This window comes from Lepidochelys kempii, chromosome 2 (genome assembly GCF_965140265.1).
Source record: "Lepidochelys kempii isolate rLepKem1 chromosome 2, rLepKem1.hap2, whole genome shotgun sequence".
In the NCBI taxonomy this organism is placed as follows: Eukaryota; Metazoa; Chordata; order Testudines; family Cheloniidae; genus Lepidochelys; species Lepidochelys kempii.
This window is the reverse complement of record NC_133257.1, coordinates 193131619-193154789: the sequence shown is the minus strand read 5'-3', so window position 1 is coordinate 193154789 and position 23171 is coordinate 193131619. Positions and strand designations below refer to the sequence as shown.

Below are 23171 nucleotides of genomic sequence, written 5' to 3'. Positions count from 1 at the left end.
AAAGCCAAAATGCAACACTTAACAGAGGCAGCATTGTTCACACCAGACAGAGCAATGATTCGACCGAACTTAAAGACAAGTACAGTGTATACAATAGCAGAAATTGCCTGTCCCAAAGCAAGCGCATGTAACCCACAGGAGCCCCAAAATGGTGAGTAAGCAAAGGGGCAAGGAGGACTGGTTGTTTCACGGCTGTACTGTCCTCTGGGGTTCTGTGCCTTGGGAAGAGCAAACAGCTGCAGTGGGCCCCTATACTGAACACTGTCCCCACATTTTCCACAGGATGAGTTCATCCTGGAAGATCTCGCTGCTGAGGGTGACCTGGGAAGCAAGGGAGGGTCTGCTACTACAATGTGGCTTCCATCCTGGCCCATATGCAGCTTGCCTGTGTGCAGCAATGGTGCCCCCGCCTCTCATGGCACAGTGGCGCAGACATGTTAGCCTGACTGGGACAAGGAGCACAGTAGCTCTGCCAAGGAACCTGTGCAAGCAGATTGCCCAGCTTCTGCATGAGACCTTTGAAGAGATCACTGAGGCTGATTACCACGATGTGAGAGAGCACATAGACTCCCTATTCTGCATCTAGGCATGCATGCAACCCTAACCCCCCTCACCCCGAGAGCCCGCACTGAACAACTACCTTCTCAAAAGCCACTTACCGCGCACCGCCTCTACTGTTCTTCCACAAGCACCGTCCACTGCGAATGGCTGCCTTCCTCCTGGCTTGAAAACAGCTCCTGGCTGCATGCATCTAGGGATGCTGGGCTGTCCCCCTCCTCCTCAGCACCCTCACTCACGCTTTCCTCCTCCTGCCTTGTTGAACTCTGTGCTGCTATGGCCTCAAGCGTCCATGGTGCTCTTCAGAGTGGAGGTGGGCTTGCCCACAAGTATCACGTCCAGCTCTTTTTAGAAACGGCAGGTCACGGGGGCAGCATCAGAGCAGCTGTTTGCCTCCCACACTTTGTGGTTGGCATTCTGCAGCTCCTTCACTTTAACCCTGCACTGCAGTGTGCCCCTTTCCATCATGTCCCTTGATATCTGCCTGAAGGTATCATAATTCCTACAGCTGGAGCGCAGATGGGACTGGACAGCTTCCTCCCCCCAAACACTGATGAGGTCCAGCACCTCGCCATTGCTCCATACTGGGGATCATGTGACGGCATGGTCACCTGGAAAGATGCGCTGAGAGCACTCCACGCCTGGCTGAGTAAACAGGAAGGGGAATTTCAAAATTCCCAGAGAATTTAAGGGCGGGTCTGATGGTTGGTCACCTGAGGGCAGGGCAGTAGAGTTCAAAGTGATGACCAGAGTGGCTAGAACAAGCATTGTAGGACACTTCTGGAGGCCGATCATAGTGCACTAACAGACCAGGGCGTCCACATTGGCGCCGTGGCACTCCAGACAGGGCGCAGCAAGCGTTACGTTTCTCATGGAGGTGGATTACCAGGAGCACTCCAGCCCCGGAGTCTGGGAGCTCTATGTGCCTTGCCAGTGTGGACACCTCAGGACTTAGGGCACCCGGGGCTGACTAAAAGTGTTCTAACTTGCAACTGTAGCCAAGCCCAAAGGCGTGCAAGGATTTTTGGAGAACAGGTACGTCCCTAAATCTTTCAATATTACATAGAGGGACGAAAGTGGAATCCTGTGAAGTGTGCAAAAAATCATTGTATCTCAGTTTCTATATCACCTGGCTTAAACAAGTGAGATAAAGACATCCGATTGGATCCCACACTGAGAATGAGTTGGGTATGGCTCTGACTATCTCATCTATTTTATCTTAATCTATCCTATTTAGAATGTGTGTGTATCACTATAAGTATCTTAGTTTGAAGTACAATTTAAGATATCAGCAAGCATAACAATTATAGAACTGGACTCTGCTTTCACCATCCTGGTGTTTGTCTACTTACACTTGAATTAAAACACACACACACACACACACACACACACACACACACTTTAACCCTGAATTTTCAAAAGACAGCCTCTTACAAAATGGCACCTACAAAAAAAGGCCAGGAGAAAGCCCCAAATCAGTCAGTCACTCTTATTATTATTAATATTAACTCTTGTTCTAGTGCAATATTGTTGATTGCTGTAGCTCCTCAGTATTTATAAAGTCATTGACCCCCTTCTTTTTGCCCAACACAGGAGAAAGGGGGATTGTTTGCAGGCAACTGGTGAGATTAGGCGGATTGGTTGGAGACTGTAGGAGTGGGCTGTCTGTCATCCCTTTGCCTGGCAGGTTTGGGCCCTGGTGGCACTCCTAGAAATAACTGTTCTTTGTCATTCAGAAACATGTCCTTTTAAATAAGTACTTTGTGTTTCACCTGGATCAGTACTTTGTGCTGCTGGCCGTGAGGGAACAATCATAAGTGAAATTCACCCTTGTGCTGAGGACCAATACAAGGCTTATGCAACAGAGATGGTCTGGTTAAAGACCTCAAAATAACCTTTGTGCTGGCCTTTTGCATAGGAGTTAATTTACCTACTGCAAAGACTTGGAGATCTTCTAGTAGCTGGCCCCCACATGGTAAAGCAAAGAAGGCAGAGTAATTATTTCCTTCTCTATACTGGTCGATTTGCCCAAATGATGGAGCTCTGCTATTTAGAAAAATCTTGCTCAGAATTTCTTGATGCCTTGTTCTCAAGTGCAGTGAGGATTACTTTTATTGTACAGTGTCTGCACCCTCTTCATTTTGTGTTACCTCATGTTGTAATGGGCCAATGCTAACCCGTTTGAAAGCTCCATGAAGAGTTTACAAATCTGATTGAAACAAGTTGCAGAAATAAGACTTGTAGTGGGAAGGAAGGAATCACAGTATAGACGAATCTGATTACTCAAAGGAAATACTGCTGTAACTGTCACAGAATCTAAATGGTGGTGGGTGCAGAAAGTTTGTTTACAGTCCTGTCCTCTACACTTCTGTAAAAGTAATAAAACCTAGGAGTCGATCACCCCATCAACCCTAAGAAAAAGGCAACACAGAGGCCTGCTTTTCAGTGCCCTCATTTGGGCCCCAGTCCTGCCATTTAATTTTTATGGGCAGACCCTACTACCTGTAGAGAGTCCTGTTGATTTCAGTGGGATCCCATCTGGGTAGATTATTACACACTGGGCCAAACTCTGCTTTCTGTTACATCCTGTGAGCAGACATCTTTCTCAAACTGCTCTATAGACACAGTACGTAAAGTCCAAACTCGCACCCACCACCCTGGAGTTTGGCTGTTAATGAAGAAGAGTAATAAGGTAACTAAGATTAGCTGAAACTGTCTCCCCACTAGGCTTAGCTACTCATATGATCCCTCCTTCAGGACTGCTCAGATCATGCCTTTCATCTTCTCTCCCTCCCTTATATCCAGGTGGTAACAAGTTATCGCTCACTCAGTGAGTCAACAGAACTCACTTAGTCGTGGCAAGGTGTTTCAGGCAAATATTGCCATCCTATTACATACCGCTGTGCAGCCCAAGTGACTTCCGTGGATTTGCACAGGTGTAATGGAGAGCAGAATTTTTTATCTCGCTCTTTAAAACTCTAAAGAATCTAGGATCATCGAATCATTTTCTCACCACTGGAATCATTAGGAGTTGGCATTGGAGCTAAAGACACAGCCCTTACTTAGCTCTAAATATCTAAAAATCTTCTGCAGAAGCTGCCCACAATCAGTATGTATTTGCAAGGTAAGATGTCCTATCACCATTTTCCAAATTCTTCATGTTATAATAATAATTAATACAAATAAATAACTAATACTCACTTCTTTTTGGAAATGTATCTGGGGCCAAGTCTCTGTGTTAAATTTATATCCATGTACAAGCAAGTAATAGAGGTAGTTTGCTGAAAAGCAGTAGGATCTAGCATATGTTTCTTCAAACTTAGGCAGCATAAATGGAAGCTGACAAATAAAAATAAATACGATCAACATGTACATTAAAATACCAAACACTGTTCTTTTAACTAAGAAGGACTTGCATGCAGTACACTTCCCAATCTAATTAGTACTTACCTGCTGTTTTCAGACACATCTTAAGAAAAATATTATTGTAGGCAAATAGACATGGCAATTTAATGGGAAGTGACTATGCTGTTGATGTATTTGTACTGTAAACAATAATTAAAAATAAAACTTGCATGAAAGAAAATGTAGTGACTAACAATTTCAATCTATCTGATCCTTGTAGCATATCTAAAAAATTGTGGTAATAAATTTCAGGGGCAAAGCTCTTCAAGAAGATTGCACAGTCATCCTAAGTGTGACAACAAGTGATCAGATCATAAAGATGTACAATTATAGTTTGGAGTGCTGGCAGAGAACACAGGGCCAGTTTGTGACACAGCTACCTCAATGTAAATCTGAAATAACGCCATTGAGGTCACTCAAGTTACTGTGAATTTACACTGATGTAGCTAAGATCAGAATATTGTCTGCAGTATATGCTGATGCAGTACAGAAGCACAGATTTGACAAGAGGTTCTGAGAAAGTATGGCTGCTTGACACAAAAAGTCCTGTAGGTCAAATACTGTGCATATCAGTGGGGTGGTTTTTGGTGATCATTTTGGAGTGGGATGCTCTCTGAAGATAGCCAGTGTGGTAACAGCTTGAGTACAAAGTTATGCGTGAAGAGCTAAGATCCCCCACTTCATTTAACACTGACAAGGGTGCTAGTGGGGGCCAGAGGGGCTATGAGAACAGAGAGGTGACCTGAAGAGTACAAGCACAGCAACTGATAAACAATCTTAAAATCAGAGAAGAAATACCAAGCAGCACAGAGCACAAAGCACGGCAGTCTGAACGAGCAATATGACAAGTGGCAGAGTGCCACTTTGGGGCCCAGCATAGCTTCACTGCAGGTTTCAAATTTAAGGACCACTCTAAATTATGCTCATTCTCCTGGTGACCGACGAAGAATAAATCTGCCTCCAGGCCCAATCTTGCTCCCATCTAAGTTAACGGGAAATGTTGCCATTGACTTAATCTCAAGTAGGATGAAGTACAAAATGTACAAAGTACACTTAGTACAAAGAGAAGTGTAGTTCTTTCTGGATTTATTGCATTGAATCCTTACATCAAGATAATGGCTCTTATTAAGCAAACTCTCTCCTCAAAACAAACAAGCAAAAAGCCTTGGAATACTGAGGCTCTCCCTGTCTCAAGGGCTCTTCTTAGATATTACAAACCATAAAGGACATAAGTAATGTCTAATGATTCCATTGCAATAGGTAGGTACACTAATAAGCATAATTTTTCCTTCCCTACAAGTACCAGCAACAAAGAGCAGACCCCTATGTGACATTTCGGGACTGACCTAGACCAGTAAGCGGGTCCGTCACTGCCTTCCCTGTAACTTTTGGTGCCCTCATGCAGCTTTGGTTCAGACCCCTGACACCAGTAGCCTGCCCACACGCACAAGGTCTCACCCTGGCTTTCACCAGCTGGTTACTCCTTGCAGGATGACACTAGCAGCCCTTCCAGTCCCAAGTTTCCCCAAATTCATCCTCCCCAAGTTCTTAACTACCAGGCACTCAGATGTTTTCCCTTTGGTTCATCATCCCAAAAGTGTGAACGCCCCCAGCTGACCATGACACACTCTCTCTCTCTTTTCCCCTCACCCCCCACATACAGTTTGCATACCAGAGACTTGCTTGTGGTAAAAATAAATGAAAGATTTATTTAACAGAAAAGCCACAGATTCAAAGATTAAATAGCAAGGGAGAGCAATCATATACAAGTTACACAGTAAAAAAAGACAGACAGAACCTCAGGTTTTCATACTTTCATATTAGATAAAAATCACTTTTCTAATAAAAGTTATTTTGCCTGTGAACAGTTTCCCAGCATGTCCCCTAGCCATAAAGAAGATCCAGCATTTCATGGACAGCACCCGCACCAAGTGACTGTCCCTCAGTTTCTGGACACATTTCATTTCAACCCCCTTCCATTTTAGAAGACTTCCAGGTTTTTTCCTTCAGTCGCTATAGATATTCAAAAAGTGGGGGAAATTCCCAATGGTCTATAAATTGTCTATATTTCCCTCACTTTTTGAATATCTATATCTTTTATCTATATCTTTTCATTACTTTAATGGTCCACCATAGTTTTTTCCTGAGCTGGACCAATGGATGGGTTCTTAAAACTGGTTTCCTCTGGTTAGGAAGATAGCCCCTTCCTGCCTGATTGCTTTCCTGCCCTGTTCTGAGGTGAGGTTGGAGTTGCACCACAGTTATGACAGTTACAATTGTACCCACACACACACCCTCAGAATGACCATCGTGTTCAGAACACTACAAGCTTTCATAAAAGACCTTACTCAATATATTTGTGTAGTACAGCAACACTGGCAACAGTTGATTTAACTGCTTATTTTTTGTAGTTTAAATCTTCTGTTGTCCCCTGTGGTGTCTGGACCATGACTGTCACAACCAAATTAAAAAGCAAATACTAAAACACATTCCATATTGTAGTTTTGTGCCAGAGAGGCTTCAATTAGGCTACATTTACACTTAGAGCTGGGGGTGTGATTCACTAACCAGTGCCACAGCTACACTGTTGTTAAGCATGGGCAGTGGCAAGTGGCAGCACGGACTAGCCACCCAGAGTACATGGACTGGCTGCCCCAAGCACATATCCATGGGATCCAACTGGGTTTGTACACAGGGCAGCTAGCCCGTGCTGCTGCTCACCACTGCCCACGCTACTACGGCTACACTACAACTTTTAGTCTGCTTGCTCGATGAGAGCTAGTGTGAGTATGTCTACTCAAGCTGGGAATCACATAACCAGCTGCATGTGTAGACATAGCACTAAAAACTTTCATCTTGAAGTTGTAAATTGGTCATGTGTAATCACTCATTCTGTAACCATTGAGCTGACATTCAATATAGAAGTTCAGCAAAAGAGCGTCTTCCTGAAAATGTCTTTATTTGTGGACTGATAACTGTAAAGATTTAGATTGTTCAGTACAAGAGTTTTTCCTGGAGAACTGGGCCTGATTCTTATTTACAGTAAGGCTCTTTTATACCACTTACCCACTTTAAGGCCCCTCTATGGTGCCAGAACAGTATAAAGGATCCTGAGTATAGATGAGAGTCAAGCCCTTTGTTTCTTTCTGGCAAAAATATGCTCCATTTGCTGTGATGTGACATGACAGATGCACAAGACTCACAGAATGAAATAGAAAACGTATGCATTTTGCCTAGTTCCTTGTTTCACTACAAGTAGGAAACTCAACCCAGGATCATGGAAAAGTTTCATGAACCTGGGCCATGGTTTAAGTACCCTAGGATTATGTTATAGTTTGGAAGGAACTTGAAACTCATGGGAAAGGAAGGCAAGAATTCCTATGAACTTTTTAAAAAATTATTCATATGAATCCCTGTGAACAGAAGTGGTCCAGTTTCCTATAGTTCTATGTGATGTGCTCCTTGATCTTTCCCCTTTCCAAATGCAGAAAATTCATACTGACCTGATTCCAGTTCTGTGAGCAGAAAAACCACATACTTGAATTAAAGTCAGCTAGGGGAAAGCGTCCAGTTAAATTCAAAGCATTGGCTGTATAGTAGAATCCTGAAAAGGCCTATAAATAAAACCAGATGAAAGGCACTTTACTCTCAAGATCCTATATAAATCAGAGGTAGGGAAGAAATGCTGCAAAAAGGAACACTGTGCTTGCAGACTTACCACAAACTTCCCTTTAAGCTTTGGCTGATGGACTCCATTGAATGAACAGTCTTTCCCCTTGTCATTGCAAGCAGTGAAGTTAAACAATAAGGACACCTTCTCCTGGCACAGAGCTGGGTCTCCGGTTCCCCTGAAATTTATGAGTTGGCCTGGGTTGTAATTTGTTGGCCTTAGAGATTCCGTGCAAAGGCTTCCATACAAATGTTTCATCGTTAAAACGGTTTCATAATTATGAGGATAGCATGGATTGTCAACCTTGGCCTTGTCTCTTGAATTCTGAGGGAAACAGTAAATTTTTTTTGTCTTAACAGGAAAGCTTTTAATTTCATGTGAATAGTATTTTAACCATATGTGTTTGTATTCTCCCATTCTCCTCTCTGCCATAACAAGAGTATTGAATAAAGCATGATCTAATGATCATTATCATACAAAGCAAATCCTATCTCACAGAATGCACTTGTGAAATAAAGCAAAGATTCACATTTCTAGTTTAATTGCTTAGCAGAATATTTCTTGGCAGAGGGAAGAAAGTAGGCTTACAGATTAAGTTTTAACAATGGATTCATTCTTGTTATACAAAACAGCTGAACAGCCTGACTCCTAGGGCAGTGGTTCTCAACCAGGGGTACACATACCCCTGAGGGTACGCAGGGGTCTCCCAGAAGGTACATCAACTCATCTAGATATTTGCCTAGTTTTACAATAGGCTACATAAAATGCACTAGCGAAGTCAGTACAAATTGAAATTTCATAGAGACAATGACTTATTTATACTGCTCTAATACTATACACTGAAATGTAAGTACAATATGGATATTCCAATGGATTTATTTCATAATTATATGGTAAAAATGAAAAAGTAAGCAATTTTTCAGTAATAGTGTGCTGTGACACTTTTGTATTTTTATTTCTGATTTTGTAAGCAAGTAGTTCTTAAGTGAGGTGAAACTTGGGGGTACACATGACAAATCAGACTCCTGAAAGGGGTACAGGAATCTGGAAAGGTTGAGAGCCACTGTCCTAGGGGGTCAAGGTATTAACTGAAAAATAAGTAAACACAATTACAAAACTATCCTCAAAAAGAGATATTAAAAAGAAAAGAAAAATAAGCGATATTCAGTTTGGCTAAATGTATAAAATGAACCCAATATGTTCTGCACAGCAATTAACATAATGGGGCCCTAACTGAGGCCTCTAAGCCATACTGCAATAAGAACTTATAGCAGGAGAGAACATGTTCAGAGTTACTGAATACAAACCAAACAACACAGTTCCTGAATGTACCTGCACTAGTAAGGCTAAGAGCCTTTTCTCTGCTTCATCTCTTCCATAACACTGGAAGCTGTGAGTATACACACTGTACTCATAGCCATACAGCTGCACCTGTAATGTGCTATTGGAGTTCTGCATACACTCTTCTGGGACAAATGATAGTTGAGTGGAGGCTCCTCCTAGATCAAGCGCACCTGTAGTCTCTGCTCCATGAGGATGGACCCATCTCCTCCAAAGGGTTTTCTAAAAATTAAACAGGTAAGTTTGAAATGTCATCTGCTTTTCTATGTTCTTTCTTCAAGCTCTTTCACTCATTAAATTACTTTTAAATCTACAATATAGCTGTAATAGTGTAAAACATCACTCAGGAAAAGCTCACTTGTGTGTAAAGCATTGTCTCATCAAGTTTTTTAGTTTAGGGTGATATTTTTTCCACAAAGGGAAATGAAGCTGAAGAATGAAGGGAAGGTCAAGCATAACTAAAATTCAGAGAGAGGTATTGCTTAGTGTTCAGAGCACAGGTCAGGCAGCCTCTAATCCTGGTTCTGAAACTGCCTCTGTATGTGAACTTGGACAAATCACTTAATCTTTCTGTATGTGTAAAATGGAAATAATATTCACTTATTTTCCTGACAGAGGTAGTCTGAAGGTAACACTTTACAAACAGTAAGTAAAGTATTAATAAAGGAGAAATAAAATATTAAAAGGTCTGAGATGGTTACAGTGCAAAAGAATAAAGAGACAGGCCAGAAGTGAATGAAGAACAGAGTTGGTAGAGCTGGCAGCAGGAAATTTTTAATGAAAACACTTAATGAAAAATGCCATTTTAATCAAAATTGAAACATTTTGGAAAAAAACACTGTCACAAAATTTAGTTTATTAAAAACCAAGAGTTTCAATAGTGTCAAAATATGTCCTGTTTCGACTTTTCAGAATGGACGGTTTTGCTTTATTTTGAAACAACTTTTCAAAATGAAATTCATTGTTTTTTACATGAAAAACATGTAAAAAGTTTAAAAACGGTAGAAATTGGGACTAAATGTCTACATTTTATCAAAGGTTTTTGACCAACCCAAAACATTTTTAAGTTCATTGCAATTTTTTTTAATTTGAATTTTGTTTGTTCAATTTCTGAATGAAAATTTTTTTTGAAACAGTGGAATTCCCTGTGAAACAGAAAATTGGGTTTCTGCCCAGTAGATAGAGAGCCAGCTCCTCAGCTGAATGTTCTGTTGAAGTCAATGGAGCTACGGCAATTTACACCAGCTGAGGATCTGCCCGAGAGCTTCTATGAAGGTTTTTTATATTTTAAAAATAATTCCATCATAGTAGGCCTATAAGCAAGACCCATTTATCTGGTGGTTTTCAGTTTGAGAAGTTATTTGGATTTTTCTAGCCACCTATTTGCCTGTGTTTGTGTGAAAACAGCAAAACGCTGTTGGATCTGCAGGTCATCAAAAGGAAAAGTATGCACCCTCCACAATTTCTTTTAATATTGCCATTATTTATTGAAGGAGTTTTCCTTTTGCGCAAGTATGTGTTGTGATGGGAAGGGAGAAGTGAGAACAGACTGCATGCTCCAGCAAACATCTACAGGCAAACTCCTAGAGTAAAATCCTGGCTCCATTGAAGTCAATGGCAAGATTCCCATTTACTTCAATGGGCTAGGATTTCACACCTAGACTTTTTCCAGTATCACAAGATTGGTGAAAAGATTAATTTTTTTCAGTTTCATACTGTGTGCCAAAATCTTCATGAAGCTCAACTCATCTGAACTCCATGTACTAAACTGGCTTCCCAGCATCCGTGGTCCCTTGTGGCCTTAAAAAAAAAAAAAAAAAAAATCTAAGAATTTGCCAAGCAGAATTCACAATTTTGATCATTAAAGGCCTGCATAGTAAGAAACTGCCTTCAGTGAAGTCAATATTGCATGGATGTAAGAGAGGGAAAAATTTGTCCCAGGGTGTGCAATTTTGATATCAGGATATTTGTGTTTTCACCGTGTTCATATACTATCAATTATGTGACTGATTTCTGCAAATGTGTTTGGAGCAAAATATTATTTTGGATTAAGATAATCAAAATCCACTTTGCAAACTGTCATGATCCAATAGTAACTGTTCAATAGGGAAAGTTAATACCATGCAGGAAATTGATTGAATTTTTTATTCTAGCAAGATTAACTAGGATAATTCTCTCAAATATTTTGGGGAGTAAACACCTGTAATTAACACAACTGAGCACTGAAGATCACTGCTGTATGTTTAATTCCACACACACAATTGAGCTAGAGGTAGGTCTTGTCTATACCTGATTTTGTACCAGTATAACTATGTCAGTTAAGGGTGGGATTTTTTACCAAGATACTTAACTGGTACAACCCCTAGTATGAATGCAGCTATACTAGTATAAAGTTGCCACATATCAGTCTAGATTATCCCCTTTCCTACACAGAAATAGCTATACTGCTATAATCATCTATACCGTGGTATAACTGCATCCCCGCTAAGGGGGTTGTACTACTTTAGCTATGCTGATATAGATAGAATGGTACAAATAAAAGTATTAGGATGGAAGATAAAGTCCAAGATGTGGTTGACAAAAATCCAGGAAGCATGACTTGGCTAGTTCGGACATACACAGGGCATGAATGAGAGGGTGGCAGGAGAGAGACCCTGGGGAAAGCTGAAGAACTGATAGATGGATTGGATTAAAGAAGATGATAAGCAGGTGGACTTGAGGGCTGCCTGGGACAGACAAAGCTGGAGAATGCTTGCACAATGATCCAGACCCAGATGATGGGATATGGGGAAGAAGTACAATTTTTGTGTTTAGACTAAGCATTAGATATTCCATTTAGACAGGAATCTTATTTCTGTATCTTGTTATGAGTTCTACCTTGGCCATCAACATGCCTTTTAAATATTTCCATTGTTCCTAGTTAGGATAAAAAACTCTATTCGTTTTATTCTCCCTCTATAGCAAAAGCTTGTCTGTGATCTACTTTTGGTGGAAATGTGGAACCAATGGCTACTCTGTTTTAACATGCATCCCCTCCAAAACTTGTGATTCATAAGCAACAGTATAAAATAAAACATGCATTTTTTCCCACACACCTCCAAGAACTTGCCCATTAAATAGTTGGCTGTAATCCATCCATACACCCCTTCCTCTTGCCCAGTTATGATTTGAGCACCCCTAAATTCAAAGGGCTGGGATCTGAAGTAGTTTTGAATGGTCCCAAGGACTTCATTGGCTGCCGTTTCGTTTTGCAACCTAAGCAATTCACAAAACACAAAATGCTGAGTATCTGGAAAGACAAGCTTACCTTTATTCTTTTATCAACCTAGTGACTAAAGGAATGCCCATGATTTCCTACTGACAATCTGAGTCCATTTTGGTCTGGAGGGACAGCCTTTAATAAGGAACACCTAAGTTAGATGTACAGCCAGTTTTAGCAAGCACAGCTGGCTAAAACAACTCTGAAGGTGGTAGAACATTAGCTGTGGGCATGTCTACACTGGAGCTAGAAGGTCTAATTGCCATCTTAAGCAGACATACCTGCAGTAGCTCTGATCAAGCTAGCATGCTAAAAATAGAAGTGTAGCTGTAGTGGGCTTGCTGCTCCAAATACAATCCCATCTGAGACCCAAGGTACCTACTGGGATGGCTAACTTTTCCCACCACTGCAGCTACACTTCTATTTTTAGCACACTAGCTCAAATCAGAGATGGTGCAGGTATGTCTACTTTAGCTGGAAATTAGATCTTCCAGTTCCAGTGTAGACATATCCTGTGTCCAACAATTGCCATGTTTACACTGCAAGCACCTGGATATTTTGTTCCTCATGTAAGATTGTATTTAGTGAACTGAGTGCTTATGTGAAAGGTGCTGGCTTAACCATTACGGAGTCTTTATCTCTCTTTAGCCACAGAGTCAGGTGCAGCACAGCAAATCTCGTGGGGAAATTTGCATTGCTAATGTGCCTCAACCCTGTTCTGGAGGGATCCTCTCCAGCGGTGACAGGGTCGAGTCTCCAGGCCCATTCAAACTATAACTAAAACTGAGAACAAAAAAGCCAGCTAGTGCCTGTCTCAAAAGCCCCATGCATAGATACGGTGCAACCACTTAGCATCACACTCAGGTCTGGTCTACACTGGGGGGGGGAAAATCGATCTAAGATACGTCAACTTCAGCTACAAGAATAGCGTAGCTGAAGTTGACGTATCTTAGATTGACTTAGAATCACTTACTTCACATCCTTGCAGTGTGGGATCGATGGCCACCACTCCCCCGTCGACTCCGCTTCCGCCTCTTGCCCTGGTGGAGTTCCAGAGTCGATGGCAGAGCGATCGATTTATCGCGTCTAGTGTACACGCGATAAATCGATCACTACCTGCCAATCTGGCGGATAGTGTAGATGTGGCCTAAGTGTAACTCCTTGTCTCCAGCTGAGTTACCCCAACTATGAATTTGGGCTTGCTACCCTCAAATATGTCCACACAGTTCTCATTTACACAGTGGGATTTGACCCCATGTGCTGAGGATAGAAATTTGGACCTTACATTGCTGTAGTGCAAAGCAAGCAAATACTTCCTTTCAATACAGTAAAACAATATGATAAAAGAAAAGCAGATTGGTTTAAAAATTAGACCAAAAGTTCCAAACCTTTAACTTTACTGGCTGGGTTGGATTTCCTTTTGAGACAGATCAGAATTCCTGGCAAACAGAGAGTTGTCTAACACATTTTTCCATATCAATTTCACATGCAGCTGTTCTATTTACATATATTAAATGTACTGGGGTTTTTTGACCATACCTCAGTAGTCGCATTCCAGCTGTAGCTCCCAGATACGTTGGGATATTTTTGTGCAAGCGAGATGGAATTTTCTCCTTTACTTTATTCATGCAGTCGTCAATGGGTTTGACAATTTCTTGAGGGTTATTCCCATAGCTGGATATGCCTGGGCCTAAAAAAGAGCAAGTGGCTGATTTCATTTGTCTTGGGGCCTAGCAACAGAGATCAGAAGAAACAGCTTTTTTTCCCCTTTTAATATTCCATTTTGAAAAGATGTTTTATCTTTAAACAAGGACTTAATTTACAAATCTTAATGACTAAAAAAATATTAATGAACATGCCTTCAAGTCTTTTATATAGGGCAGCACTCTTGACACAACTCCTCCCCCAACACTGTCATCCTTTCCACTGTACATAAGCGCAAATTGACAACAGTGCCACATTAATGGGAAAAATATATTACATGTGGCAGGCACAGCAGAAAAATCCACCTACTGGGTGGAAAATACCTCCTGGATCTCCAAAATTATAGAAAACTCCATCCCCATGTGTCCTAAATCATGTGGACTACACCTAACAAACTGGCATATGTCAGACCAGATCTGGAAGTAGCATCCTACTGGAAGCAAAATAATGAATTGTGAGCTGCAATTTGACCTTTGACTGGACTTAGTGGCAGCATGGTCCAGTGGAGAGGGACCTGGTCTGGGAATCAAGCAACCAGGGGTCTATTCCTATGTCTACCAATGACCTGCTAAATTACTTTAGACAAGTCGTTTCCCTTTCTTTGCCTCAGTCTACCTATCTGTAAAATGGAGAATAATTCTACTTTATTCAGTGCTTTGAACATCACAACTGAAGTGCACTTGGGGAATGATTATTATCATCATTATCAGGAGAACCGATTCCCCCAAGAAAACTTGCAAGAGGGCAACATATAGATTTTGGCACTCAGTTACCTAAGAGGCTCATGATCAAATCCAGACTCCAAGGTAGACATGCTAGCTCAGGAACCATCTGGAATAAGGATGTAACCCTACAGTTAGGGGCAATGGAACTATCAGTTACAAATATGAGATTAGTGAAAGCAAGTGACTTAGCCTTCTAAGTGGCTGGCCCCCAGCCATGCGACTTCATCCTACCAGAGTAAAGAAAGACCACAGACCAGACTGCTTCTAGGATGAAATGCAAGCCTCTTCACCATAGCTTTCCAATAGCAGCAATAATTAATCAGAATAATAAAAAGTAAAACAAAAATGCCCATAAAGCAAAGAAAATAACAAACCTCGACAACATGTTTGGTGGGGGAGGGGGAAGGTGGACAGGGGAATGAGAAGAGAGAGCTATTAATTATTATTATTATTATTACAGTATACACCCGATTCTCCAAAACCTTATCATCTGAACCTCTGCATTATCCGAATCCCTTCCTTGTCATTGCTGGGGGACAAGAGAGAAGAGACCCGCAGCTGCGGGGCAGGCCACCTTGCTGCTGAATAGCTTCTGTGGCAGTGCAGAAAGACCTCTGCCACCCCACTGTTGTGAATGAGTAGGGTGTGACTGTGGAACTCCAGAGGGCCGGTGACAATTGATTCCTGCAGGGGAGGCTGCAGTTCTGGTAGGGCAGAGCAGAGTCCTGGCCAGAGATCTTCACTGTGCCCTGCTAGGAAGGCAGCCTCCCCCCACAACTTTGCACCTGCAACATTTGAAAGGGCAGGCGTGTCAGTGCAGGGAGCCCTCTGCAGCCCTGCTGTGCTGGGAGCGAGTGAACAGGGCCATGACAGTGAAGCTGCAGAGGGATCACTGCGCTGCTGCTCCCTGCCCTCCCAATTATCCAAATGAAATCTTTGCCCCGCATGCTATTCAGGAGTATACTGTACTTATTTACATGAATGCACATGGGTGGGCAGCACATCAATATCTGGAAGGTGCTCATACAACACAGTGATCACAGCCAGAGTAGAGCCACTGTATAAAGGAATATGGACTGGGTCAGCACTAGGCTGGGCTGCCCAATCGCCACAGGGCTGATGGGAGAAGAATGCAGTGGAGAGTAGATCTCCTCCTATTCCACCACCTCCGGAGGAGGCCTGGAGTGTGTATGCAGCACAGCTGGTGGAGGATTGGGAAGAAGGGAGAAGCATGCTGCTGGTTACTGCTCTCCCTTTCCACACTGTCACCCTACAGACAGGCTGTGTTTGACTCCCTTTCAAACATAGTATCACAGGGACTAGCACATATTTGGCTACTGTAGTTTGAGGCACCTTTGTATGGATTCACGCAATACCCCTGTACAGAGTCACCTGGCCCCTTATGCTCTATAATTCTCTTGTCTCTCTTGGGAGAAACAAACAATAAAACCAACTTTAAAAGTGCTCCCTCTTGTGTTTTTAGGGCAGCAGAGTGGCTCAGCTTCACGATGCAGCTTTCTCACACCAAAAACCCTAAGGTCAACATTCTTAATTAGCCAAGACATGAGATGTCAATGTGCAGCCACAGATATGCTGTGCAGTGCAGGCAGCATGCCACTCCTGCACCTGTAAGGACATAGCACATGGCAGGTCCCAGTGCAGTTCTTCCATGTTTTGTTCCTTGTGTAAGCTTAGATTTCTCTACTTTTTTTTTATTTCCAGACAAAAGCCAGGATATAGGCTTTTGCATAATCCTCACTGGTGCATGTTCTGGAGAGAGAAGGAAAGGAAAAGTCACCTGTGGAGGTTAGTGCTGATATCATGGATCAGCAAATGTCTGAGGGAGAGATGATTAGTCTCTCTCCATTGTTATAAAACTGATTTTGAATCTCCTCTCTCCCCAGTACACCTAACTTTGCCAAAATTAAACCAATACTCCCCCAAAATGCCAAGCGTTGTCCTGAGCCAGGGGATAATTTCCTTGAAACGTTGTGGGGGTCATCAGGCAAAGCATTTTTCAGATAAGACTGAACGAAAAAAATTCAAAGGTTTATACTTTTATGGATGTTTCCTAGCATTTGTGGGAATATTATAGCTGAGAAATGGTTTGGCAAAGAAACACTGCATTTGATTATTCCTTAACCTTGGGCTAGATTGTGGCAGTCCCCTTGCTCACATAAATGAGCAGTTACTCACACAAATCAGCATATTAGAGTCTCATCCCCAGCTCATAGATGTCAATGGAAAGACGTCCATTGACTTCAGTGATCTTTAGCTTAGGCCCTTAATGAATTAATACTAATAGGCCTTCAATGGGACTATCTGTGTGAGTAACTGCTCACCCATGTGAGGAACAGAAGCTGAGGGATTACACTCTAGCCCAGAGAAAATAAAAGAATGATGCTGGTCACTTTTCTTTCTAATTTTCCTTCAGCTCTCTCATTTTCCTTTCTTCGTGTCACCTGCACGGGCTCCTACTCCTGTTTCTGTATTATCCTGTTGCACAATACGACTGGAGAGAATACTGCCCTGTATCACAGCAAGAGCACTAGAAGAGTTTGTGCATGTAAAGAAATTTTTTTATGGGTTAATACCCAACAGCTGAAATTTCACTTTACACAAGCCATAGCCCAGGCATGCACATGGGCCTTAGAACATGTGCTTGGATTAAAGCCCGACAAAACAATTAAAAAAAAAATCAGATCCACCCTCTTCCACATGCACAGAGAACATAAAAAAACACAGTTTGAAGCAGAGTAAAAACTTTCTCCGGGGTCTGCTCTTGAGAGGTACAGAGTATCCTCAGTGGGAGCTGAGGGTGCCCAGCACCTGGCAAAATCAGGCCTTTAAAGAGCCTTGGAACGTGTAGAGAGCTTTTCTTCTCTCAGATGATTGAATGAATTTCCAGGCTCACTAATGAGTGGCTGACAGCATTGGCTAGATGAAATAAGGTGTACATTTTCTGACTGCATACAAGCCATACATTTCTAACAGTGAGCGTAATTAATCACTGAACAATTTACCAAGGGCCATGATGGATTCTCCATCACTGACAATTTTTAAATTAAAATTGGATTTAAGAGATATGCTCAGCAATTATTTTGGGGGAGTGTGTTATACAGGGTGTCAGACTAGATCATCATCAGGGTCTCTTCTGGGCCACTCTCTTACCACTTCAAAAGTTATTTTTCCTCCGTTGGTATCCTGCTGTTAATTGATTTATCTTGTTAGACTAACCTAACACTTGGTAAAGCAACCCACATCCTTTCATGTATTTATACCTGCTCCTGTCTCTTACTTCCTACATCTGATGAAGTGGGTTCTAGCCCACAAAAGCTTATGCCCAAATAAATTTGTTAGTCTCCAAGGTGCCACAAGGACTCCTCGGTTTTTTTGCTGATACAGACTAACATGGCTACCACTGAAACCTGTCTTCTGGGCTTGGAATCTAGGAATCTTCCCCATGCAGCTCTGCAAACACACCAAAGTGCTAACCTGCAACAGCCCTGCTATTCCACTCCTGGGCTTCTCCTGAACACATCATGCTAGTTTTATGCTTAACTTGATGGCTGAGATACATAGAAATGTCCACTAGGTGAGACACCTAGCCAAAGTTGAACCTACAAAATAAAGGGAATGTGTGACTTGTGTGACTGGTGAAGAATAGAGCTTTTCAGTTCAAGACCACATGTTAAACTGACCCAGATTAGCAGTGTTCGAAAGTTATCATCTGCTGGCTGTTCAGTGCCCTATGTGAAATGATTCCAGTCCAGTTCCTAGTGGATTAATATCCACATCACAAAATCATAATCACAACTCTGGCAGTTTCAGCAGTGAGGTCCAGGAATCCATGAGCATAGAAACTAAACTCTCCTCTCATCACTAGAGGCTCTCTTCAATCAAGAGATTGATGGAGCCGGGAAGTTGGGAGGGTGGAAGGGGGAGAAAGTTTGCACCTATGCTTCCCATGCTCTTGTATCTGTTCTTTAGACAGAGGACTTCAGTTTCCAGGATTCTGAGTCTAGTCTCATTCACAAGCACTGAAGTCACTTATAACAAACTTGTAAAGAAAATAACATTAAAAAAAAAGTAACTCAGATTTCCAGAAAAGAAAAGCAAATAATGCGCCAAACTGCTAGTACAGCTGGGGCCCTATGTTGCTCCCACTGAAATCAACAGCAAAACTCCAGTAGAAATTGAGCCCCTAATCCTTTCGGAGGAGTTTTACTTTAATTATTTTTACATGAAACAGCTTTTTCAAAGAACAGCTCAAGACACTAGAAGCACTAGACATTAAAGGGTCAGATTGACCGGTACGATCTGGTCCCTCTGTGCCATTCAGGCAGTACAAAGAGGCTAGATTCTAGCCCTAAATGGTCTCCAGAACATTTCTCTCACAAGAACTCTGCTGATGTAAGCCCAGTGGAAGCAGTTCCTGCTCCAGCTGTCCCACCCCACTACGGTGAAAGGGTCATGCTGGGGAAGGAGGAAGCATGTGAGGGGAAAATACCTGAAGGAGCATTGCTCTACTACACAGATCCTCCTCTGTCACAAGTAAAAGCAGCCCACAGGCTACACTAACTACTGCCAGGACCCGTCAGGCTCTGAATAAGGGATCAGTAACTTTTTTGGCATCACACTGATATTTCCAAATCTCCATTTGATCCTCACCTTTCACACTGCACTTGAAGGTTTGGCTTACTATTCCTGTATCATTTTCTTTTTCCGCTGGCCATTCATACAGGTAGACCGTAGTCCGAGATGATCCAGCATCAAGCACTATTCCATACTGAAAAAAAAGGGGTTACAGTTTAAAATCCAAAATTTGTCAGCATTTTGTTTAAAAAAAAAAAAAAAAAAAACTACCACAAGGTTTTCAGCACCTGTCATTGTGCCACACATTTACTTAAACACCAAAGGAATGCTTTGACATGTACTAGAGTCATATTAACTAAAAACATCAGGTACTTGGACAATCTGCATGAGTCAGGCCGCAGAGTCTGAGTGATTCCTAATGAAAAACTGGTGCATAGTATAGCAAACAAACATGACACAACTTGTCTATTTTGGTTGCAACTACAATTTCCAGGAGGAGCAGCAGCATGTTACAGATGCTGACAAGTGAAGTGCCATATCAGGCAGAATTCTGCTTTCCCCTTCAGCCATCATAGCCACAAATCACCTCTTTCGATTGACCAAACATTGTCAACTTCCAGGAAATTAACTAGCAGACAAAGCCATCCTTGCTTGATTTTCAGATTGGAAGCATTTACAGCAAACGGAGTATTTAACTTTAATGTAGCATGGTCCCCTGGCATTTCTTTAGATCCATTGTTTAGCACAATCCCATTATTTTAATGGAGAGCATTGGCTGACTGCTCCAATTTAACAGAAGGCTGTATGAAGAATGTGCTTCCTCTGTGCTCACACAAGCAGGTCACAGAATTGGGGAAATATATCTATTTGTGCTCAATCTAAATTGCTCTAAAAATGCAGCTGTTATGGGAGGTAATGTAATACCGTACTTTGGTGTGTGGATTTCTTTAAGGAGACTCAGATGCTTCATGTATCTTGTCAAATGTATGTTACTGCCTTAGCAATCAGCATTGACATTGTCTGACTTTAAGTGCTAATGTACAATTGTGCAATGCAACTAGAAGCCTGGAGAAGTCCTGCCCGACAGTATCATGAACACAACACAATTATTGTTTCTTTCGGAATACAATCCAAATATACACAGGACACCAATTCCTTCCTTCTTCTGGATGCAGTCTCATACCTGCCGCAAAGCCACTATCATCAATAGCATCACACTAAGGATGAATGTGTCATTGCATATTTAAATGGTTACACAACATGTACATTTTAATATCTCTTATCATAGTGATATCTAAGCAAATAGGATTTCCCTTCCCTTGGGCTTACTCTTTGCCAGGTATTATTTTACTTATACTACAGTCCTATCTAGAGGCCCCCTCTGAGATTAGGGCCCCACTGTGCCAGACAATGTACACACACATAGTAAGAGACAGTCCCTGCCTAAAAGAGCTTACAGAGTCTAACTATATAAGACAGATGGGAGAGAGGAAGTATCATTATCTCCATTCACAGAGGACATCACTGAGCCACAGAGAAATTAAGTGACTTGCCCAAGGTCACACATGAAATCTATGTCAGAGCTGGGCATTGAACCCAGCTTTCCCCTGTCCTAGTCTGTTGCCTTAACCACCAGATCATTCTTTGTCCCCACAGGTCCATCAATGGCTATTAGCCAGGATGGGCAGTGATTATGTCCCTAGCCTCTGATTGCCAGAAGCTTGGAATGGGCATCGGGGTGGATCATTTGATGATTACCTGTTCTGTACATTCCCTCTGAAGCACCTGGCACTGTCCACTGTTGGACGACAGGATACTGAGCTAGATGGACCTTTGGTCTCACCTAGTATGGCCGTTCTTATGTTCTTACAGAAAGATCACCTATTGCTAGAACAACATAATCTGAGTCAAAGGTCAAAAAAGACCAGAGCAGCCAAAAAAAAAAAAAAAAAACACCATAGTTTTTCTCCCTCTCTCTTTTTTATTGGGATTTTCACCCACCATTTCCCATCAACTCTAATCATGACCACTCTTTAATATTCAGCAATGATCTATTCAGTAGACTATATTGTAGGATTAGTAAGAGAGGGTGGACAAACAAAAATCAAATGAAAGTGAGCTGGAACTCTGCTACTGTCTAGTGGAAATGAGAAAGAGTAAAAGAGAGATGACTTGAAGGAAAAAAATCATAGAATCACAGAAGTGTAGAACTGGAAGGGACCTCGAGAAGTTACCTAATCCAGTCCCCTGCACTCAAGGCTGGACTATGAAATAACTAAACCATTCCTGACAGGTATTTGTTTAACCTTTTCTTAAAAACTTCCAGTGAGAGATTGCCCAAACTTCCTCTGGCTTATGTGTGTGACCTTGAGCAATTCACTTATTCTCTCAGCTTTAGTTCCCCTATCTATAAAATAGACACCATAATGCTTAGCTCACAGGGGCATTGTGAGACTTTAACACTTGCCTGTAAAACACTTTGAGATTATCAGGTGAAATGCACCGTAGAAATGCACAGTATTATTATTGGATAGAACATTTTAGTCTATTGTTGTTTCCTTATACCCTTTAAAACTTACCTTCAGTCCAGGAGAAAGGACCTCTTTGTGGTTGATCTGAACAAGTGTAACAGCAACAACAACAACTATGCTTAGAAACAGAAATACCAAAGTGATAATGGTTGAAGTTTTGGAGAGCACCTTGACACCTAAAGGGAAAAGGGAAAATGCATGTAAAGGAGTGCAGGGATCATCACTAAGGGCCACACCCTGCAGCCCATACTCAGGCAAAACTCCCAGTAAAATCACAATGGGAATTTTGCTTAAGTACGAGCTGCAGGATTTGCCAGTAGGAGAGTCTCTACTCTGCTCAGGACCTGGCTGGAAGATGCATTTTGCCACCATTAATCCATCCCTGTAACAAAAAGTCTCACTTCAGTAGGTGAGTATCACATGTTGCACTGTCTAAAACAATCTAGAGATGAGTTAAGCATTGTATAACAGACATTTTCTAACTAGGAGCTGATGTGTCAGTGAAACACAGGGTATGTTCATGTGCATGTAAATAAATACAGAAAGCATTATCATTGTGTGGTGTCCAAAGTTATGCTAGATGCTTTACACGCTAGTAAAAAGATACGGTCTCTGCCCTGAAGAGCTTATGAACCAAACCTTAGGGTTAGTTTGCACATACACGCTTAAGTTAAGCGTAGCTGTTTTGTGCATTAAAGACAATGCTCTTTCCACGCTCCACTGGAAATGTTCATTAAGGAGTTCAAGGAGGAGGATTTGTTCTGGTTTTCATTTTAATTTCTACTAACCCTTTAGAGCTGCGTGCAGAGGTGGCCCTCACTGGGCAGGCCTCACCTCACTACCCTCACCCATTTCAGTGCCATGAGGCAGCAACCTCATCCTTCCCCTGTGGAAGGCTCTAGCAGAACCAAGGAGGCATATGGGATGAAGGGGAGTGGAGAGGGCAGGCTGGAAGGGAGTGGGCAGGCTGCAAACAGGGCTGGGGGTAGTAAAGGAGCTGCATCAATCATTCTCCCTGCACAAAAGAGATCAGGGAGGAAAGCTGGGAGGTTAACTTCTCCTAGGAGCTCACTCTGTGGTGGGGAACTCCCTTAAAGAGGTGGCTCCTAGAGGCAGGCAGCCACCGGAGACCCAGAGCTGGTGTAGAGGTAGAAGGCCTTTGTGTGGATGGCCATGTGCCCAACTGATCCCAGGACATTCCATGGAGCTTGATGGCCAGATCCTCACTTTCTTCCACAGGGTGGGGGGAAGGAATTCCCACCCCCAGCTACTAATGGAAGAAAGCAAAGGAAACTCCCCAGGGTGAGGTGGAAAAAGAGAGAGTATCACTATGTAGCGGTACAATTTGATCCTGTGAAAGGCCCTGGACACTAAAGTTCTCT

General features: G+C 42.1%; 2 protein-coding genes across 6 annotated transcripts in view; both read right to left on the bottom strand.

Moving 5' to 3' along the window:
• Positions 1 to 23171, bottom strand: part of RPL14 (ribosomal protein L14) — a 247912-nt gene that overhangs the window by 18071 nt on the left and 206670 nt on the right. The window lies entirely within an intron of this gene.
• The window catches only part of ENTPD3 (ectonucleoside triphosphate diphosphohydrolase 3), a 30541-nt gene that overhangs the window by 3034 nt on the left and 4336 nt on the right, over positions 1 to 23171 (bottom strand). For 2 of the 5 annotated variants that reach the window (XR_012157491.1, XR_012157490.1), the window contains exons 3-11: positions 21838 to 21965; positions 19334 to 19451; positions 13773 to 13923; positions 12070 to 12229; positions 8966 to 9196; positions 7682 to 7957; positions 7467 to 7577; positions 3760 to 3897; positions 660 to 902 (exon numbers count right to left, since the gene is read on the bottom strand). Coding sequence is in view for 3 of the 5 variants with exons in the window: in XM_073333298.1 (XP_073189399.1) it covers positions 891 to 902; positions 3760 to 3897; positions 7467 to 7577; positions 7682 to 7957; positions 8966 to 9196; positions 12070 to 12229; positions 13773 to 13923; positions 19334 to 19451; positions 21838 to 21965 (1325 nt within the window). In the remaining 2 variants the exon portion in view is untranslated. Of the gene's footprint in view, positions 1 to 16; positions 903 to 3759; positions 3898 to 7466; positions 7578 to 7681; positions 7958 to 8965; positions 9197 to 12069; positions 12230 to 13772; positions 13924 to 19333; positions 19452 to 21837; positions 21966 to 23171 lie in introns of those variants that run through there. The other 3 variants (XM_073333296.1, XM_073333297.1, XM_073333298.1) reach the window with 2 other exon arrangements.